Source organism: Gymnodraco acuticeps, unplaced genomic scaffold (genome assembly GCF_902827175.1).
Source record: "Gymnodraco acuticeps unplaced genomic scaffold, fGymAcu1.1, whole genome shotgun sequence".
Classification (NCBI taxonomy): Eukaryota; Metazoa; Chordata; class Actinopteri; order Perciformes; family Bathydraconidae; genus Gymnodraco; species Gymnodraco acuticeps.
The window spans coordinates 307,238-326,402 of NW_022992128.1; the positions used below are offsets into that span (position 1 = coordinate 307,238).

The 19,165-nt window shown below is 40.4% G+C and overlaps 1 protein-coding gene across 4 annotated transcripts in view; it reads left to right on the plus strand.

Moving 5' to 3' along the window:
- Positions 1-16,871, plus strand: part of LOC117538078 (interleukin-1 receptor type 1-like) — a 34,427-nt gene extending 17,556 nt beyond the window's left edge. For all 4 annotated transcript variants that reach the window (XM_034203601.1, XM_034203600.1, XM_034203602.1 and 1 more), the window contains exons 3-12: positions 1,580-1,832; positions 3,340-3,532; positions 4,912-5,083; positions 5,564-5,626; positions 6,069-6,204; positions 7,582-7,736; positions 10,670-10,813; positions 12,235-12,402; positions 14,176-14,468; positions 15,417-16,871. In XM_034203601.1, coding sequence (XP_034059492.1) covers positions 1,580-1,832; positions 3,340-3,532; positions 4,912-5,083; positions 5,564-5,626; positions 6,069-6,204; positions 7,582-7,736; positions 10,670-10,813; positions 12,235-12,402; positions 14,176-14,468; positions 15,417-15,704 — 1,865 coding nt within the window. In that variant the 3' untranslated portion in view covers positions 15,705-16,871. The remainder of the gene's footprint in view (positions 1-1,579; positions 1,833-3,339; positions 3,533-4,911; positions 5,084-5,563; positions 5,627-6,068; positions 6,205-7,581; positions 7,737-10,669; positions 10,814-12,234; positions 12,403-14,175; positions 14,469-15,416) is intronic.
- The last annotated feature ends 2,294 nt before the right edge of the window (positions 16,872-19,165 follow it).

Here is a 19,165-nt window from a genome sequence, read left to right on the forward strand (position 1 = left end):
AAGGTATACCGCGATACCCTGTCGTTAAAATCGTTACGATTCCTCCGTTTCATTAGTATCGGTACTTTAAGAATGACGGGGGAAAGTACTCCGGTGAGAAAGCGCTGTTTTAATAAGAGCCGTGTGTGTTCAGCGCTCTGCTTCCACTCCCTGCACTGCAGCCGTGCCTGCAGTCCCTCCCTCTCAAGCACGCTCTAAGTCCCTCCCCTCTCTCGTGCACGCGCTAGCTGCCAGAGCATGTGAGAAAACGAGAAGCATGGCTGCAAGTGGGAGTGCAACTGCCGCTGCGCCTCGGCTTGTTGACAAAAAATACGCCAGAAGCTAAATTTGGAAGTATTTTAGCTATATCTCTGACAGTGAGGGCAAGCCTACGGACACCACGAGGCCTGTCTGTAAGAAATGTATTAATTTTATTTAATACGAATTCTTGTCATTTATTGTTCTCATTGTTTAAAAGTTTGTGTTATGGTTATGGTTCTGGTGTGAAATAAAGCACAATAATTACATTTAAGACTGTTTCCCGTTTTTTAAGAAAAATAATCGGAATCGCAATTCTTGACTTGGTATCGAAACCAAAATGTTGGTATCGTGACAACACTGACAGTTAAACCTGATATTTAGTAGGTCTGTTAAGTATTGAATGCTGATCATTCTGACGTAATTTGGCCGGTCAAAGTTGTTTGGGCTCGGATAAAATCGCTCCGTTACTTTGGTCCCGTGTTACTTTCGTCCCGGCTCTCCCTACGTGTGTATGTGTGGTGTCAGGTGTCAGTATGAGAGGATGACAGCGCGTCTCATTTTGATGTGGCCCAACAGCCAATCACAATAATACCTGCAATGCAGTGAACCAATCACCTTTGAGGGGGGGGAAACCTATTGTTGATTAAACACTATTCAGTGTTTCCCCTACCATTGTCTTGGAGGGGCACTGCGAGCCGCCAACGGAGCCCCGCGCCCCCCCCTGAAATTCAAGGTGTTATATATATATACTTTTTTTAAATATATATAGCATCAAATTGCAAATAATCTATAACTACTGTCACTTTTCACATTGAACATGTGCTCTTTTATTAAATAAACTAAACGCTTTCATTTTAATTTGTGGGTTTAGTGTTTTTGACCCTAAGAAACACTGATGCATTAATCAATAACAATAATACACAGCTCCTCTCTCTGCTCCAGAGGATTTTAAAAATATATCCCAATGCCACAAAAATGAATCAGTGACGTGGTTGGAATCTTGTCTCCAGAAAACAAAAAACTGAAACAAGCGGTATCAGTGACTGTGTGTTTGATGTGGCTCCTTGCAGTAACATAGAAAACATGTGGCTCTTAACCTCTGACTGGTTGGCCACCCCTGTGCTACAGTGACTCAGCTGGGATAAGAATCTGACCAACTAACCTTCATTTACAGAAACCTGAACCTCGTCAGAGCTACAGACTAAACCTTACTTTTTCAACCTTGATAATCCTTAAGTGACTTTAAAGTTAAGCACATTGAGTTGTCTTGTAGTAAATGGGATATACTTGCCTACTTGCTGAATAAATGATCTTTTCTCCACTGATATTTGTTTTGCAGAGAACTGTACCAACTACTGGCTCCAGTTCGATAGGGTTTACTCGGTTCCCGGGGAAGTGGCTATGCTGAACACCACCCTGGCGTCTTATGACGTCTTCAACATTTCTGCGGTGCCCTACAACATCACCTGGTACGACTCAAAGACGCGACAAGAAATAAGTAACGAGACCGGACGAACCGTGGTGCGCGGAGAGACTCTGTGGTTTCTGAACACAAAGCTGGACGACGATGGAGAATACGTGAGCGTACTGAGGTACTGTCACATCAGAAGGAATTAATTGTTTTGTGTGGCTATCTTCAATGTAGAAAATACTGAAGAAGAAATTAGTAGCATCTACATTTTACAAGCATACATATTTTGAGCATGAGACCTCAAACATTTAGGATTGAACAGTTCTTGCTCTAAAGACTCCTACTTGCCTTGGAGCTCGTGTGTATTATTGATAAGAATAAACAGCTGTTTTCTGACAAAGATCAAATATAGTATCATGTTTTTTAAGGAAAATTTGAAACTTGTGTCGCAGCAGGTATGATCCTTATGTTTCAAAATACTTAAACCTGCAGCAGCCACATTTGCAAAACATTGTGGTGTTTGAATCAACATGTAAACCATGAACAGATAACCTAAATGTACACTCTAGGAATCATCACCTGCCTCTTCTAAATATAAACGTTTGACTGGTTTTCTTCAACCCTTTTAACTAGGGATGTCCCGATCACCTTTTTTTGCTCCCGGTCCGATTCCGATCATTTGATTTTGACAATCTGCCGATACTGATTTTTCCCGATCCGATCTTTATGCAATGCATTAAGAGACAAAAAAGGTAACAGATAACGGCTGGTCATCCAACGCGATGAACTCAGCTATCTTGGCTGTTATTCTTTTGGCCTTTTCACTGTTTCTGGGGCAGTTTCTCTTTCCTTTTAAAAGCCTCTGAAAGTGTCGGTTGTTTCAGTGCCGTTCCCTGAGTGGCCGCTGTGTACTCGTCGTGTTGTTGTTGGTGTTTGTTTCTCAGGTGGCGTATTAGATTGGTCGTGTTGAACGTATCTCTGTTCTTTCCACCACGCGGAACCTCCTTCTTGCAAACATTGCATCTGGCTGTTACACTGCCTTCGCTTTCAATTTTATAATACTTCCAAACTCCTGACATTTTCTCTGTCCCGACTCCCGAGTCACCAGCTGAACGTAGCCTCTCGTTAGCTGCTACTATTAGACACTGCGCCCACTCTGTTGCTTTGAGAGAAATAACCAGGTCTGAAAACAAGCCCAAAAGAAGCAACACATACATGATGTTGTGTCATTTGAAACCAAAACTAAGGCCTTAGGATGACTTTAAGACGTGAACATGGTCATTTTTGTTTTGTAACATAAAATAAAATAATAAAAATATTTATAAAAAAAAATAATAATAATCCCGATCCCCGATTTTTTTCTCCCGATTCCGATCTTTTGAAAATCACGTGATCGGATCGGGACATCTCTACTTTAACCCCCCCCCCCCCCCCCCCCCCCCCCCCCCCCCCCCCCCGCAACTCAGTGAGGTTGAGAAGCATGTGTTTTCTCCCAGCCAATCAGCGAAGATCACTCAACGCCACAGAGCGCACCATTGGGGAATTTGACCAATCAGCAGAGGCCTGAAACGGGTTAGGGTTGACCTAATAGTGCCCTATAAAAGGGTTAAACCAAGAAACTGCAGACACAGCAGCTCAATGCCTAATGTGAACAGAAAATGATAATTTCTTCTTAATTTGTTCACCAGAACTCCCTCTGGGTGCTACAGGAAGAACACCAAGCTGATAGTGGAGCTGCCGGTTCATGGAAAGTGTGGCAGGCCGAGGAAAGCTGGCCAAACGATCACCAAGGGGGTCACCGACTACCTGGGCTGCCCTCTGAAGGAATACATCAGCAAACTGAACAGCTACAACACCACCTACTCCTTGATGTGGTACAACGTGAGTTATGGGCAAATGTTGTTGGACACTGACAACAAATATTCTTGAACTTGTCACGGATTACAATCTGGGGACAACGAGCAGTTTGGCTAAAATGGAGATTGCATACAACACATTTAATTAGAGAAACCGATTGTTGGTGAGTTTTAAATGTAGCAAAATGTCTATATCTGGTAAAAGATACAACATTGGTGTTAATTAAACATTAATACTTTATACAAATCGTACTTGTACTGTATACACTGCCACTAGATATATTTTGTTGAAAACTTCCTTTAAGTTTGACTAATTTAAGAGTTTTCTTTGTCTATTCTGTAGAGTGACAATCCCTGGTCATGCTAACACTTAGTATTACTTTTGATTATAGAGATTATTTAGGTCTATATTGATATCATGACTATCAGGGTGGTCCTTAGTGCCATGAACATTTTCAAATTCATTTATTTTAAGCAAACCACCGGAATTTGTTATGATAGTCAAGAAAACTCTCCTGGTGAATTGTATTCAAATTCCAACAACATTTATCCCTTCCTCATCAACCTTGAAGTTTAGCCTCAGTAGGGTGGTCCTTAAAATTGAAAGTCAACATTTACCCCTCCCTCAACATGTACCCCTCCCTCAACATGTACCCCTCCCTCAACATGTACCCCTCCCTCAACATGTACCCCTCCCTCATGGACCTGGGCTGCCACACCAGCAGCCACGGTGCTGCAACTGAGGCAACACTTCAAGGTTGATGAGGGAGGGGTACATGTTGAGGGAGGGGTACATGTTGAGGGAGGGGTACATGTTGAGGGAGGGGTACATGTGAGGGAGGGGTACATGTTGAGGGAGGGGTACATGTGAGAGAGGGGTACATGTTGAGGGAGGGGTACATGTGAGGGAGGGGTATATGTGAGGGAGGGGTACATGTGAGGGAGGGGTACATGTTGTCAGATTGAGGACAACATTCACCAGTAGGGTTTTCTTGACTAATAGAATGAGTTCTGGGGGTTGGAGCTTAGACTTTCCGATGACTAATGACTATTCACGATGATTAATGTTTGATTGACTTTTGATAAATCAAGCATTTTGGAGTTATGTTTTTAAAATTGTAAACCTGAATGCATTCATTCAGTGTTTCTTTTCCAGCCTTTTCCCTGTGTTTTCAGCTGTTTTATTGCCATGTTTCAACTCCATTTTATTTGTCATTTAACATCAAAACTGGCATCCCGTTCACACTGAACAAATGTAAATGTGAATGTGAATGTGACTGCAGGTTATAGTTAGCATTGACAATTGAAATATTGAATATAAAATGTGCCTGTTAACTATAGGACTGCCTTGAATCATTAAAATAACTTTTTTACATATAGTCTCCCTTTTCTCGTCTCCTCTAGGGCTGTGTCCTCATTGTGGATGGGAGTGACGGCTATAGCTACGAGGATAACGCCAAACTGAAGATTGATAAGGTGGAAACTAAAAACCAAGAGTTCTACACCTGCACTCTGACCTTCACTCTCGATGGCACCGTCGGATCTGTTTCAGAGTCGATTGAGGCGTGGGTCAATGGTGAGAACAGACTCAGCACTTGACTGTTCAAGTCAGGTTCTTTATGCAGTTTATCCACAACACGATTCAATAATGAATCCTACTGTGATAACCACAAGTTATCCTACTGTGGCAACCATAAGTTATCCTACTGTGGCAACCATAAGAGCCTTGAAATATACCCTTATATTTCTCCTTATTATAATCAATCTGAGGCTTCTGTTTGAAGGGATGAGCTGCCAACACTCACAAGCATAATTTACCTACATTTGATTGATTGTGCTCATTTATAACTGAACTTATGAGGCAATATACTGTACCTCTAGTGAGTGGCCCAGCCCAGTATATTTTTCTGTATGTGGCCCTCGTGAAAAATGTTTGGACACCCCTGCCTTAAATTGATAACAAAGAAAGGCTAATTACTCTTTGGTATTATTGCATGTACAGTATTTTTCTGTAAATAGATAACCTAAAGCTCCATCATGTTGTCTGTCTTTTCAGCAAAGTACTCTTTGACCCCACAAGTGCGTCAACCAGCCGGTGAGATAATCAAGGCACCGATAGGTAGGTCCTTTCTTGCTAAGTATTGTGAGAAAGATGAGGTTATAAAGGTCAAAAATGTGAATTGTTGAAACTGACTGAGGCTGCATTCAGATCAACTTTTGCATTGCACAGCTTTACAAAAAGTAATTTTGGGTAGATTCATTTGTTAGGGTATATTTAACTGTTAACCTTACTTTATATCAGAAAATCAAATGATTTGAGTTCTATGATCCTGATTCATTGTATTATTTACAACTAAGGAGCAAAGCTGTGGCGTTAAAATAACTACTTAGACTGGATTTCATCTTTTCAATGACACCTGTAACAAACTCAGGACTATTTTGGTATAAAAGCAGCTCAGGAACCTGCAGCACAAAACTATTTCACAGATTTTAAATGTAGGGGTTTATGGATACAGATCAATCGTTTTTTGACTTGTTGTATTGTTTATGCCTGTGTTTAGGGTCAACTTTCAGCCACCTGTGCCAGGTGTTTGTGCCTTGTGTCGGGAAGCCTTCGGTTGATGTTTTTTGGTTCGTCCAAAGCGATTCAATTACGGAAACAAACCCCTCCGAACGTGTCTACACATCAGAGAAACTGTGAGCATCCTTACCTTTCCTTTTATTTGTTTTGTTTATTTGGCTGCTTTTATGGTACAAGTGAAAACTATGATGAAGTCCACGGTTGTAATGAGACAACTGACTCAGGTCTGATTCAAACATTTTAACTTACGACAAGTTTGTTCAGAGTTTACAGGAAATTGACATACAGTAGTAAACACAATATTTACGGCAATATTTACGCCTCCTTATTTTTTTGCAACATTCTGAAAAACAAGACCATGTTGAAATCCCCTGGTGGATTACTAGTGAGCATCAGGCCCGGTTACAGAACAAAATGACTCAGGGTGCATCTGAAATTAGAGAGGGTGCAGTGGTAAAGTGCTATTTTTATAAGTGTTGAGTGGACCTAACACCCTCTAGGGGGGTCCTCACCTCCTCTAGGAGGGTCCCCACCTCCTCTAGGGGGGTCCAGGGGCATGCTCCCCCGGGAAGATTTTTTTTTAAATATTGAAGTTAAAAGCATCAATCTGGTGCACTTTGAGAGCAACATTAAGAGATCTATGTGCTCTTTGCTTGATTCATGCCTTCCCAGTCCCTATCACGTAGCCTATAAGAGCATGGCCTGTTATTACCTGCAGTAGATGCAGTGTTACTGCTGGCGATAAGGGCTGGTTGTTTTAACCATTTTCTGATGTCCACCATTGACTGCTGTGTAAGCACCTTGCAGATGATGAACATGCAGCGGCACAGGTCGCGCGCAGTGTCGCGCACCTGACATAATAACGTTACTTACCGTTTAAATGGACCAAATAAATGCAGCAGACAATGTTATTTAACCACAATTACAATTTACTATATTCTTCTTATTATTATTATACATGTAATATTTTTCACTTTTCCTTTTTTTTTTTCGCTTTTCATTTTTCAACTGAGGGTGCAATGCACGCTTATGCACCCCCGTAGAATCGGGCCTGGTGAGCATTGTCAATTGGTCTTATAAAATGTCGTTTTTTACGATAAACTTAAATTATATTTGAAGGAGATTCTCTTTTTTTAACTAAACCAGTATGCAAAATAAAGGAGCGCTTTTTGAAGTACATAGGTAGGACATTTCCATCTGCTATCAAGAATCATGGTCAAAACTACTTAAATACTGGTATCCTGAATCCCAATCCCTAACATTGCATAAATCACTCTATATTAAGATTTCCAACCCCAGAAGAAAAATCTTAATCTTAACTTTATACGGACATATTCCCAGGGAAGTATTAGTTCTTTTTTACATGCAAACTGTTCTGATTGCATGTAGTTACTCCAATTGATTTAACAATGTGTCTTCTAATGACAAAAAATAAACGTTGTCAAATATCAATCTCTATCCATAACATTTTATAATCTTTCTGTGCCCCCCAGGACTAGGAGCGAGACTGTTCCTGTTGAGGGTGTGTGGATGGAGCGTGTGCTGACGATTTCTAAGCTACAGGAGAAGGATTACAACATCAACTACACTTGTTATGCGTTCAGTGCCAGAGGAAACCCTCAGAGCTACTTTACTCTGCTGCCAACAGGTGAAAACCCAGCGTGTTTAAACCTCTGTCGTTTGGTTTTATACTTTGTCAGGGCATTTGTGAGGGCAAACATCTCCTATTGTTTGTATGATCCAACCAAAAGGTCAAAAAGTAAGACATAATTTAGTCACAAGTTAAATAAAAACAACAAGGTACAATCATGAGACGTATTGCGGACAGCCGGACACGTAAAATGGGACACCTCCCCAATAAGCTATAGTTGCTTGAGAACAGGGGCCCAGACACTAATAATTTATAGGGATGCACGATAATTATCGGCCCGATAATTATCGGTCCGATAATTATCGGTCCGATATTAGGAATTATGACGTCATCCCGATAAACCCGATACCAGTATTAATAGCCCCGATAATATACAATATATTTTTTGGGTAAAAAAAAAAGAAAAATACTGCGGTGTGGGTGGATTGGGATGAGGGGCGCTTGTTTTTCACTCGGCTCCTCCCGTTTTGCCAGTACTGTGGTATTAGTGGTTTAGGAAGAGGGGAGTTCTTCACAAATCCAGCGCTCCCTAACTCATGCCTGGCTGTGACGTAAATGGTGTGCGGCCGTGAAGCCAGGACAGTAAACAAACATGTCGTCGGTGGTATGGGCGTTGGAGCTATGTGCAACTCAAGGCATATGCTCGAACCGGAGCTGCCTGGACGCTGCAATCATGTTGCGCACTATCCCTGCTGAGTGTGCTGACTTTTCGTACAATGTCCCACTGTCTGGCTTCCTGCATAAAGTCAAGTGCTCGGCGCAGTTGTGGCGAAATGTCGCTCCTCTGTTTTCATTTAAACAGCTCCTTATATCCGTTAGCGCAGCTAGCTAGCACCAGATGCTAACAACAACAATGCACGTAAGGTCTCTCTCTCGCTCGCTCGGGCCACACATACACACACCCTCCCGGTCCTCCAGATGGCCAGTCGGTGCCTGCCGGTGAGCGTGGAAGTGTGGTCTGCCACAAGCAGGCGGCAGGAGCGGGCTGTCAGCATCAGCTTGTAGATGGTATTTTAAACTCGATGCGCTCTGAAATAGGGTTGCCAGAAACTGACCATGATTAAAATCGATTAATCGGCAGCCCTGGCGATTAATAATCGATTAATCGACCGACCCCCCCCCCCCCCCCCCCCGCGGGAGGAAAAAAATGCATGTCATCACAACGACGTGGCCTTGAAGTGAAGTTGGTAATGGCCGGCTGTGCTGCGTCTTTCTCTGTAATCTCTATGGCGTGCTTTGCACTCAAATGTGAACGCATTGTTGAGGTTGAGCTGTGATAGACCAACGTCTTTTCGCAGAGCTTGCATTTAACTTCCTTTGGACTTGTAAGTTCAAAGTAGTTCCACGAGGAGGAACTCTTTTTACCTGCCGCTTTGTTCATCTTTAGTCGCACGTGTGAGGGAGAGGGGGGGTGGGGGCGGGGTCGGTGTGTAGCGTGCTGCAGCAGCAGTCTGCTCTGCACGCAGGCTTCCTCCAAGTTTACAGTAAAACAAACTGGTGGTGTGACCAATGGCCATTTACAATTATTAATACTATTACTATTATTAGCATTAGTCTATATTTTAGTTGAAACTAAGCCAGAAAAAAAAAAAAAAATTAAATAATAAAAAAAAAATTTAAAAATATAATCGTTTTTTAAAAATAATAATCGATTATGGAGACTGTAACGATTAATCGCTGGCATCCCTACTCTGAAACTACGGGGCGGCCGAGGAAAAAAAATACCCATGCGTTAATCGCGTTAAAATAATTAGTGGCGTAAAAAAAAAAAAGGTATTATTGGTATCGGTCTTGAGAAGCAGGAAGTTATCGGTTTCGGTATCGGTTTCAAAAAAACAATATCGTGCATCCCTAATAATTTAAAATACTTTCATTATATATAATTAGAACAAATGGAATTGAGAGAGTTTTCCGAAACATTACAACCCAAAAACAAATCCCAAACGGCATTTCGGAAAAAAGTGAACTTCTGTCGAAGTCCACAGCCATTCAGCGTATTCAATCTATGACAAGTGTTGTCTTAAGCGCGTTTTAAAGACAGACGAAGATAAAGACATTTTTTATAGAGTTACCAATCTCATTCCACACTTGAGGACCTCTGCAGACACACACACTAAAGCTGCTAAATGTAGTTTACTGTCAGACTATTGCTGCCTCTACATGACCAGCAGTTATTTTAGTTTTTCCTACTGGGTTAGGGTAAAAAAAAATCACCACCAAAAATGCCACGAGTGCTGCGCTCTAAGTTAAAATGATTTTGAATTTCACTGACCATTAAAAGCGCCGCTCATGAGAAGACGGCTGAATGGAGCCGCAAAGGCAAGCAGGGTAGGTAACTATAGTACGGAAACTAACTAGCTGTTTTCACCACAAAGCTCTGCGCTCTACCTCGTGGTGAGAAAGAAAATCAGGGGAAGGTAGCTGAGGAAACCCAGCAAAGAATTGAGTTCAGGTTGAATCCCCTAGGCGCCTATATGCTCTCTGTTGTAGGCTATAATACACAGAGAGCATACTGAATGAGAGTATGAGCTACATCATAAACCACACAGAAGAAGAGTCTGCTCTCTGTCCCCAGAGTCAGAACTAAACATGGAGAAGTTCAGTTATTATGCTCCAAATATCTGGAACAAACTCCCAGAAACCCGCAGGTCCGCCGCAACTCTTAACACTTTTAAATCCAGGCTGAATACTTTTCTTTTTGCCGCTGCTTTTGATTGAACTTTTCATATCTTACACTGCACTGTAGCTCGTACTCATGTATTTTATATGTAATCTTATTTTATGTTTATTTTATTCGCTTTTAAATACCATTTTATAATGTGATCTCTTAATGCCCTTAATGTTTTTAAATGTTTGTAAAACACTTTGAATTGCCTTGTGTTGAAAGGTGCCATATAAATAAACTTCTGATATGTTTGATGTTCATACAGATCCAGACATGAGACTTCCCATTGGAATGATTCTTGGAAATGTGGCGGTTCTCTTTATCGTCTCCGTCATCCTCTACTACCTTTTTAAAGTCGACATTGTGCTCTGCTTTCGGAGGATGTTTCCAGTCTTCTATACAAATACAGGTAATATTTAGCAGATGTGTGTAAGAATGTATGTGTTGTTATGACTAGTATGATATGATATAAGATATATCTTCAGAGATTTTGGATACCATAATCGTAAATGTTTCCCTGGCTACGTTACAAGAAAGTGATTTTTATTTGCTTTACTCACTTTTATCAATATTATTGATTATTTATAACAAAAGAATGGTGTGGTCAATGGTCAACTCTACAATATTGATTTAAAAAGGTACTTAGTCAAAAAGATTGCATACTTTACATATACAGTATAATGTGTATGGATATATAGGGATATACATTAATGTGGGTTTATATATATATGGATACAAAGGTTATATATCCACAAGATTAATGATAATGAATAACCTTATTGTGTAAATATGTTATGAAAGCAACACAAGTTAACCCTATAATCTTAATATCAAGGTATTTGGTCTAAATATATTGTGATATTTGATTTTGCTGAACACATATTGTTCTTTACTGTAGATCAGCGGTTTCCAACCTTTTTCAAATCAGGGCCCACTTAAGAATCTAAATTGTTTCGCTGCCCACATTCAACCATAAACAATACGGAGGCTGAATACAGTTCTGATTGGTCAATTCAGAACATGTGACACGTTGTTAATCCAGTAGAACAGACCGTTGTCAAGGACTGTAATGACCGTTGCTAAGGAGGATCAAGAACGAGAAAGGAAAGGGGGTTCAAATTTTTAAAAAATCAAAAAAATGAAATGTTTCCACACAAATCATAATGTTTTGCAAATGATTTGGCGGCCCACAGGTTGGGAGCCGCTGCTGTAGATAAAAGACATCTCGTCTCAAAATACCCGTACACTACACACAGCGTCCATATTGGAAAAACCCACAGTGATGCCTACACATTGCAACACACACAGAGTACACACACATTTCACAGAATCTGGAGCTCTACTCCATACCTGACCGCAAGTGTCAACAGTGAAAGGAAACTAACCACAGGCGCTCAGAGTTTCTGATGAAATGTCATTTGCTGCCTGCTTATGGAACAGAGGAAACTGTGTCAAACACTACTGACTGTGGGTACATTTACTCAAGTACTGTACTTAAGTACAATTTTGAGGTACTTGAATCTACCATCAGCGAAACAGGTTACCGGACATCGTCATACTGTCCAATTCTTCTTTTTTACACCTTTTCTTAAATCAATTTATGTTTATGTATGCTTTAAATCATTTGGCAAAGAATCTTTTTCAAAAAGCTCAAAGTACATCGATCATCACCTCAAAATCTGCCTTAAATGTAATAATCCAATTATTAATCAAATGTGCATATAGCATGAGATAGCACGGCTGAATCTGACTTGAATAAAGCAACCTGTGCAGACTGAACGGCCACAAAAACAACCTTTAATGAGCTCTTCTTCTTTGTTCCTGAGTCAGATTCGGATGGGAAGCTGTATGACGCCTATGTGGCGTACTCTCAGCCCAACACAGAGGGATTCAGCAATGAAGTGGAGGCGTTTGTCTTTCACACACTACCCGAAGTGTTGGAAAAGGCCTGCGGCTACAAACTCTTCATAGCGGGCCGTGACTGCATCCCCGGGATGGGTGAGTCCCCTTCATGGCAGAAGCAGCATTGTAGTATTAGCATTGTAGTATTTCTTACCTTATGGCGCTTTTCCATTACAGGGTTTTAGCTCGGCTCGGCTCGCTCTTTTTTGCTTTTCCACTAGGGGTAGTACCGGCTCACTGGTACTTTTTTAGGACCCCCTCAGTCGAGGTTCCAAGCGAGCTGAAAATATGCTAAGCTAGTGACGTAAAACACTGCCGACTGCTGATTGGTTAATAGATATAATAGAGATAATCGTCACAATGCTTGCGCGAGATAGTCCCCAAGCGTCGCATAAGCACCATTTTTAAAACAGACGAGCTACCGTCAGCAAGTATTTCTAATTTATAGATACAGATAATATTTAGATACAGGGGTAAAAATCATCTCTTTTTTTTTAAAATTCCGAATTCTTCAAAGTTAGAAGGAAAGGTTGGTGCAGAGGACTTTTTCTTATTACTAAAAATTAGGGCTGTCAAGTTAACGCGTTAATAACGCAAACAAAAATTAACGCCACTAATTATTTTAACGCATGTGTATTTTTTGTCCTCTGCCGCACCGTAGTTTCAGAGCGCATCGAGTTTAAAATACCATCTACAAGCTGATGCTGACAGCCCCGCTCCTGCCGCCTGCTTGTGGCAGACCACACTTCCACGCTCACCCGCAGGCACCGACTGGCCATCTGGAGGACCGGGAGGGTGTGTGTATGTGTGGCCCGAGCGAGCGAGAGAGAGACCTTACGTGCATTGTTGTTGTTAGCATCTGGTGCTAGCTAGCTGCGCTAACGGATATGGAGCTGTTTAAATGAAAACAGAGGAGCGACATTTCGCCACAACTGCGCCGAGCACTTGACTTTATGCAGGAAGCCAGACAGTGGGACATTGTACGAAAAGTCAGCACACTCAGCACGGATAGTGCGCAACATGATTGCAGCGTCCAGGCAGCTCCCGTTCGAGCATATGCCTTGAGTTGCACATAGCTCCAACGATCCATCACACACACACACACACACACACAGTATTGTATTATTGAATGAGAGAGGTTCCAGGTTGAATTGAGGCGAATATTTGTAATGTTCAGAGGTTGTTGTGTTTAATATTCATGAGGTTATTTGTCATTGTTCAAATGATAATAAACATTTGCATAAAGCATATTTGTCCACTCATATGTTGATAAGAGTATTAAAAACTTGAAAAATATTCCTCTAAGGTACATTTAGAACAGATCAAAAATGTGCGATTAATTTGCGATTAATCTCGATTAACTATTTTAATCGACTGACAGCCCTAGTAAAAATATTATACTCTTAGTCACAACCATGTACATTTACAACAGCATTTGTCATGTATGTTATTTATGATAGTTATTAATCATGTTCTTAATCATAGCATTGTTGGTTGAACCTATTGGTTTAGGGCCCTTTTTTATTCCACAGATAGACAACTGCCTTTTGTTTGGTAACATTAATTCAAGTTTACTCACACATTGTTTAAATATTTAAAATATCAGATATCCGATAAACATAAGAGAGAATCTTAAGAGGTAACATTTGGATAAATCACAAGAAGGCTAAGTGATTAAAAGTTAGTCCAATACACATGCTTTCATATCAAAAAAGGTTTGTTTCTGCTTGTTAGCCTGCTCATCATCTCTCAGATATATCTTGTACTACCACAGGTCAGGTTATGAGTTTTATGAGTAGCTACGTTGGGGATCGTTATCTATTAAACTCTTTTGTTTAAACTAATATCACTGTCTTTTCTTCCCTGCAGCCATAGTGGACTCGGTGGAAGAGAACATTCAAGGAAGCCGGCGCCTCCTCCTGCTCTACACCGCCTCCACTTTCATGAGAAAAAGACTCACAAGCAGTATCAGTAGCAACAACAACAACATCACAAAGAGCAGTGACAGCAGGGATAGCACCGAAAACAGCAAAATCAAGAAGGAAAGTGACCGCAGCAGCAACATGAGTTTCGATGGCGGTGAAGAAAACTATCCAGACTCAAGACAGCAGCTGGAGCGTCTGGCAGCGATGCACAGGTCTCTGCTGGAGGGATCTCTCAAGGTGAGGAAGCAGACCTTTAATCTATGCGTCGGGAGATTCAGGGTGATTGGGCAGAGATGGCAAAAGTACACACATCCTTTACTCAAGTAGAAGTACACATAACTCGTGTTTAAAAATACTCTGGTGAAAGTAGAAGTACTGACTAAACTTCTTTACTCAAGTCAAAGTAAAGAGGCTTTGAAGTGTACTTCAGTAAAAAGTACCCATAACTACCAGCTGCTTTAAAGAGTACCTGACCTCCCTTTATATTAATAGAACAATAATGTCATTGTTAGCTAATGAATGTTTCCATGCTGAACAACGGCAACATGACAACGTTTCCATTGGTCCCTCTTCTTTAGAGAAGACCAGGAAATGATGGATACACGGATCGTGTTCAAATCAATAGGCACGCAATGACTCTAAAGAATAATGATCACGAACCAAACACACATTCAGACTAAAGGAATTTGTTATGGTGTTGCAGCCAATACTGCGCTGTATCCTTGGCCTAAGATAACAGGAATGTTTTTTTTCCTCAGTAATGTAATTTAAAAAATTGAAACTAAGTTACTGAAACAAATTTGGTTAATAAAAACAAATGGCAACAATTATTAAGAAATCAAATAAAAACAACATTTGGCTTCATAAATTATTTATTTATTAACCCAAACTGAATTTAGGTTGATGGTAAAATTAACTAAAATTGCAACAAAGTAATTGACACAAAATGATGTTATTAATACAAAAAACAATAACGGTATTTTATGTTTTTTAGTGCGCTATGACTTTATACTAAACTGAAGAATTTTAAATCTTGAACACTGTCTTTGTTCAACAACTGGCCCCAGCACGGCTGTCCCAGTAAAGTTGGTCCAGAACCACCATTGCTCCATTTCAGAAATGTCTAGCTGTTGGCCACATGCTCAAAAAAGCCCTCTGGTTTCTAATTCCTGCACTGCCTTACAGGTGATTCTGGTGGAGCTGGAAGAGATCACCCCTGCTCAGCTGGCCCTCTTCCCAGAGTCGGTGCGTCACCTGAGGAAGAAGCAGGGCGCCGTGTGTTGGTGGAAGAACCAGAGCAGGGCGGGAAGATGGAGGACATGTATGAGGACGAAAGAGGACGAGGAGAAAGGTGGACAGTTATCGCAAACACTCTCCCCTTCCTCCAGGTTTTGGAAGGAGATGAGGTACCATATGCCGGTAAAGGGCAAGAGGGCGATGTGCCCCGAGAAAGCGACCCTGTTGAACGTGTGATGAGGTCATGAGAGTATCTCGATTCCAATGTAAATGTGTATTGATCCTCTGAACAGAGAGACAATTAAGAAATGCTGTGTTGTCACAACAAGCTGAGGATACATGCTGAGAACCAAAAGGTACTCTTTAGCAGTGCTCGACTCCAACTTTTGGTACCTGGTATTTTTCTGCTGCAGATAAAATACTCTTAGTAATTAGTTGTTGAAGCTTGACACTGGGACATTCGCTGAACGCAAACAAAAAGGAACGTCTGCGATTCGCCGACGATATACCTTAATGCCACGCTAAGGGACGATTATTTCTGGCCAATCCGTGGTCTGCAGTGTTTTCATCACGCTACGAAGGTGGTGCCAATATAACGCTGCGTTCCCTTTCCGTTGGAAGTTGGAGGTCGGGACTAGGAGTGACGTCACATCTGAGTCGACTGCGTTTCAGTAGCACATGTTGGAAAAGATGGACGGAAAGTTATTTGCCTTGATGTAACTACTCTTTTTTGTTGTATTTTGTCAACACAAACATCGTAGCAGCATATCCACAGATAGAATATGAGCAGTACCAAATGTACAGTTGATTTAATGTGACACAAATAATACAGAAGAGCTAAAAAATGTTATTTATCAAAGAGGATCTCAGGTATATTGAGGTATCTCCCAGTTTCCGAGGTAGGAAGTCCGACCTCAGGGGGCGTTACAGTGGAAATGTCTGACTGTGAACACGGATACTCCCACTTCCCAGTACAACTTGAACGCACCATAAGTACCTGGTACTATCTGCAACTTTTCCAAATGGAAGACCAAACAATAGCAAGTTGTGTTGAGTAGCAGTGGGAACACTGCAACTATCACCAGAGCAACTTATAACAAAAGTTGTATTGAGTAAAAATTCATCAAGAGCATCTCATATTTGACTTGAAGATCGTCGGAGTTCACCAGCATCTGTAAATGCACTTGAATAATGTGGTTCAAAGGAATGATCGAAATGATCTTGTTTCACTGTAAAGTGTACAGATGTATGAGGACAAATTGAAATATGTAAAAAGAAACAAAAAAGAAACATGCATTTATTAAAGGCACATTTGATGCAGCAATGTTAAACTGTTCGAAGCAGAATACAAAGCATATAGGAGCTTGACTGTGTTGTCAATAAATGGACATGTTGTAAAGAGAACGTATGTGGAAGGCTTCTTACATGTTGACGTTGTGTGTGAGATCCACATGTTCAAGCCCACAGCTACTTCTTTCAGGTTTTGGGTGATAACTTTCCATGAGGTTGTATTCAGCGCTGTTGAGCAGTTGTCCCTCTCATGTAAAAAAACAAGATGGTGACAGCCAAAATGCCAAAGTCAAGGCTTCAAAACTGCAGTCCATAAATCCATTAGGTGAACTGACGGTGAATATGTCCACTTATTGTATACAGTGTATGATTTTCATACATAGTTGTTAGCTTCACTAAAAGCTGGTCCTGCCTTTAAAGATACCCAGTGTTTCCCCTATACAAATAGCAGTCCAGCTGGCTGGCTGCTAGGGGGCGCCAGCCAGGTACCAAAAAAAAACCTTTTTATAAAATAATAATAAGTGGTGACCCTTTTTGATTTTTGATTGTTTGTTATGTGGATTTGTATTTGTATGTTCAATAAAGGTGTATTTTTCGAAATCTTGAGACATTGCCACTGTATGTATGTACTAGGCCTCAAGAGCCTTTCTTGTGCTGGCAGACACATAGAAACATATTGGCGGGGTGCACTTCGCACTCGTACACACTCAAAAATTCCACGCGCTCCGCCCTCACATTGTGCTGGGCCCGCGTGCCGTAGCACCGCTGCTATGACTCCATCCTAGGGGAAACACTGATACCACTGTTGACCCAAGGTGTCATAGCTTTCATAGCATTTTTTTTATAAATGATATGAAGATATAAAATCAACAAAGCAAAGAAACGGCAAACCTAGATATGAAAAGGATACTCTGAATGAAGTAATGTCTCACGTTGTAAGGGTTACTGGTGAGCAGGTCTGTGGAATCATGGCTTTTTTGTTTTAATGTAATGTTTTCTAAACTTGACAAAAGTTTGTGATGGATTAACTTGAAGTATCAGGAAAGAGATGTGGAGAATTTAACAATCCATGATGGCTTGAATAAGAAAAAGTGATATCTTATGAGTTTCTCAGGTATGCCTTGCACAATGATAAACGATGTCTTTATTGCTTTAGGTAAACATGCAACTGACACTTTCATAACTGAAGCAATTGAGGTCTGATGGCCTATATTTGAACAAGAGCTCTATTTCTGCTGAGGATAAAAAATGTTGCGGTGCGAATAAAATGCAAAACGAGTGGTACGTTTTTTATGTAGGGTGGAAATATAATGCAGGCGTTGGAGGAACAGTTTGATATGATGTGCAGTCTGGAGGAGGGAAAGCCCAGTAGCTCTGAAGAAGGTTAGTAAGAAGGAGCCGTCTTTGAGCTACAACTCTGCCTGGTAAGTTATAATTATAATCAAAAATAGAGTGGAAGTATGTTGTTTTTTATTAGTGCTTGGAAATATATACGATATCAGTATTGAGACTCAGTATCCGCTTAGATTTTGGATAGCGTTATATTGTAACGAGGAATAAATATAGACCTTTCCTGGACTTAAAGGCTGCATTACAGTAAATGTGATGTTATTTTCAGGACTTACCAGACTTTTTTATTATTCATAATATCAACATTACTGATGATTATTTATAAAAATCTTCTTGTGTAAATAATTTGTGAAAGTACCAATGGTCAACTCAACACTATTTCTGCAATATAATTATTGGTCCAATATATATATATGTAATGTATACATATGCAGTATAGGTATATATACAGAGTAGGGCAGCAAGATTTGAAAAAAATGTAGGTAATGATTATTTTAAAACGATTATTCACATAATCGCTAAAAAAGTTTATTAAAACCATCATGGCGTTAGTCAGAGGTGGGAGAAGTACTCAGATCTTGTACTTGAGTAAAAGTAGAAGTACTCAGATCTTGTACTTGAGTAAAAGTAGAAGTACTCAGATCTTGTTCTTAAGTAAAAGTAGAAGTACCAGAGTGTAGGAATACTCTGTTACAGTAAAAGTCCTGCATTCAAAATGTTCCTCAAGTGAAAGTAGAAAAGTATTCTCATCAAAATATAGTGAAAGTAGCGACAGTAAAAGTAGTCATTGTGCAGATTGGTCCATTTCAGAATAATATATATGATATGTTTTATAATGATTGATCATGAAAGTGTTCTTAAAGCTGGTAAAGGTGCAGCTAGTTTGAAGTACTTTGTATACTGCAGGGTAGCTGGTGGATTTACTCCAGGTGGAACTAAAGTCTGATTTAACACTTGATTATATTTCACATCATTCATCCACATCTGTGAAGTAACTAAAGGTATAAATACATGTAGTGGAGGAAAAGTACACCATTTACCTCTGAATTGTAGTGGAG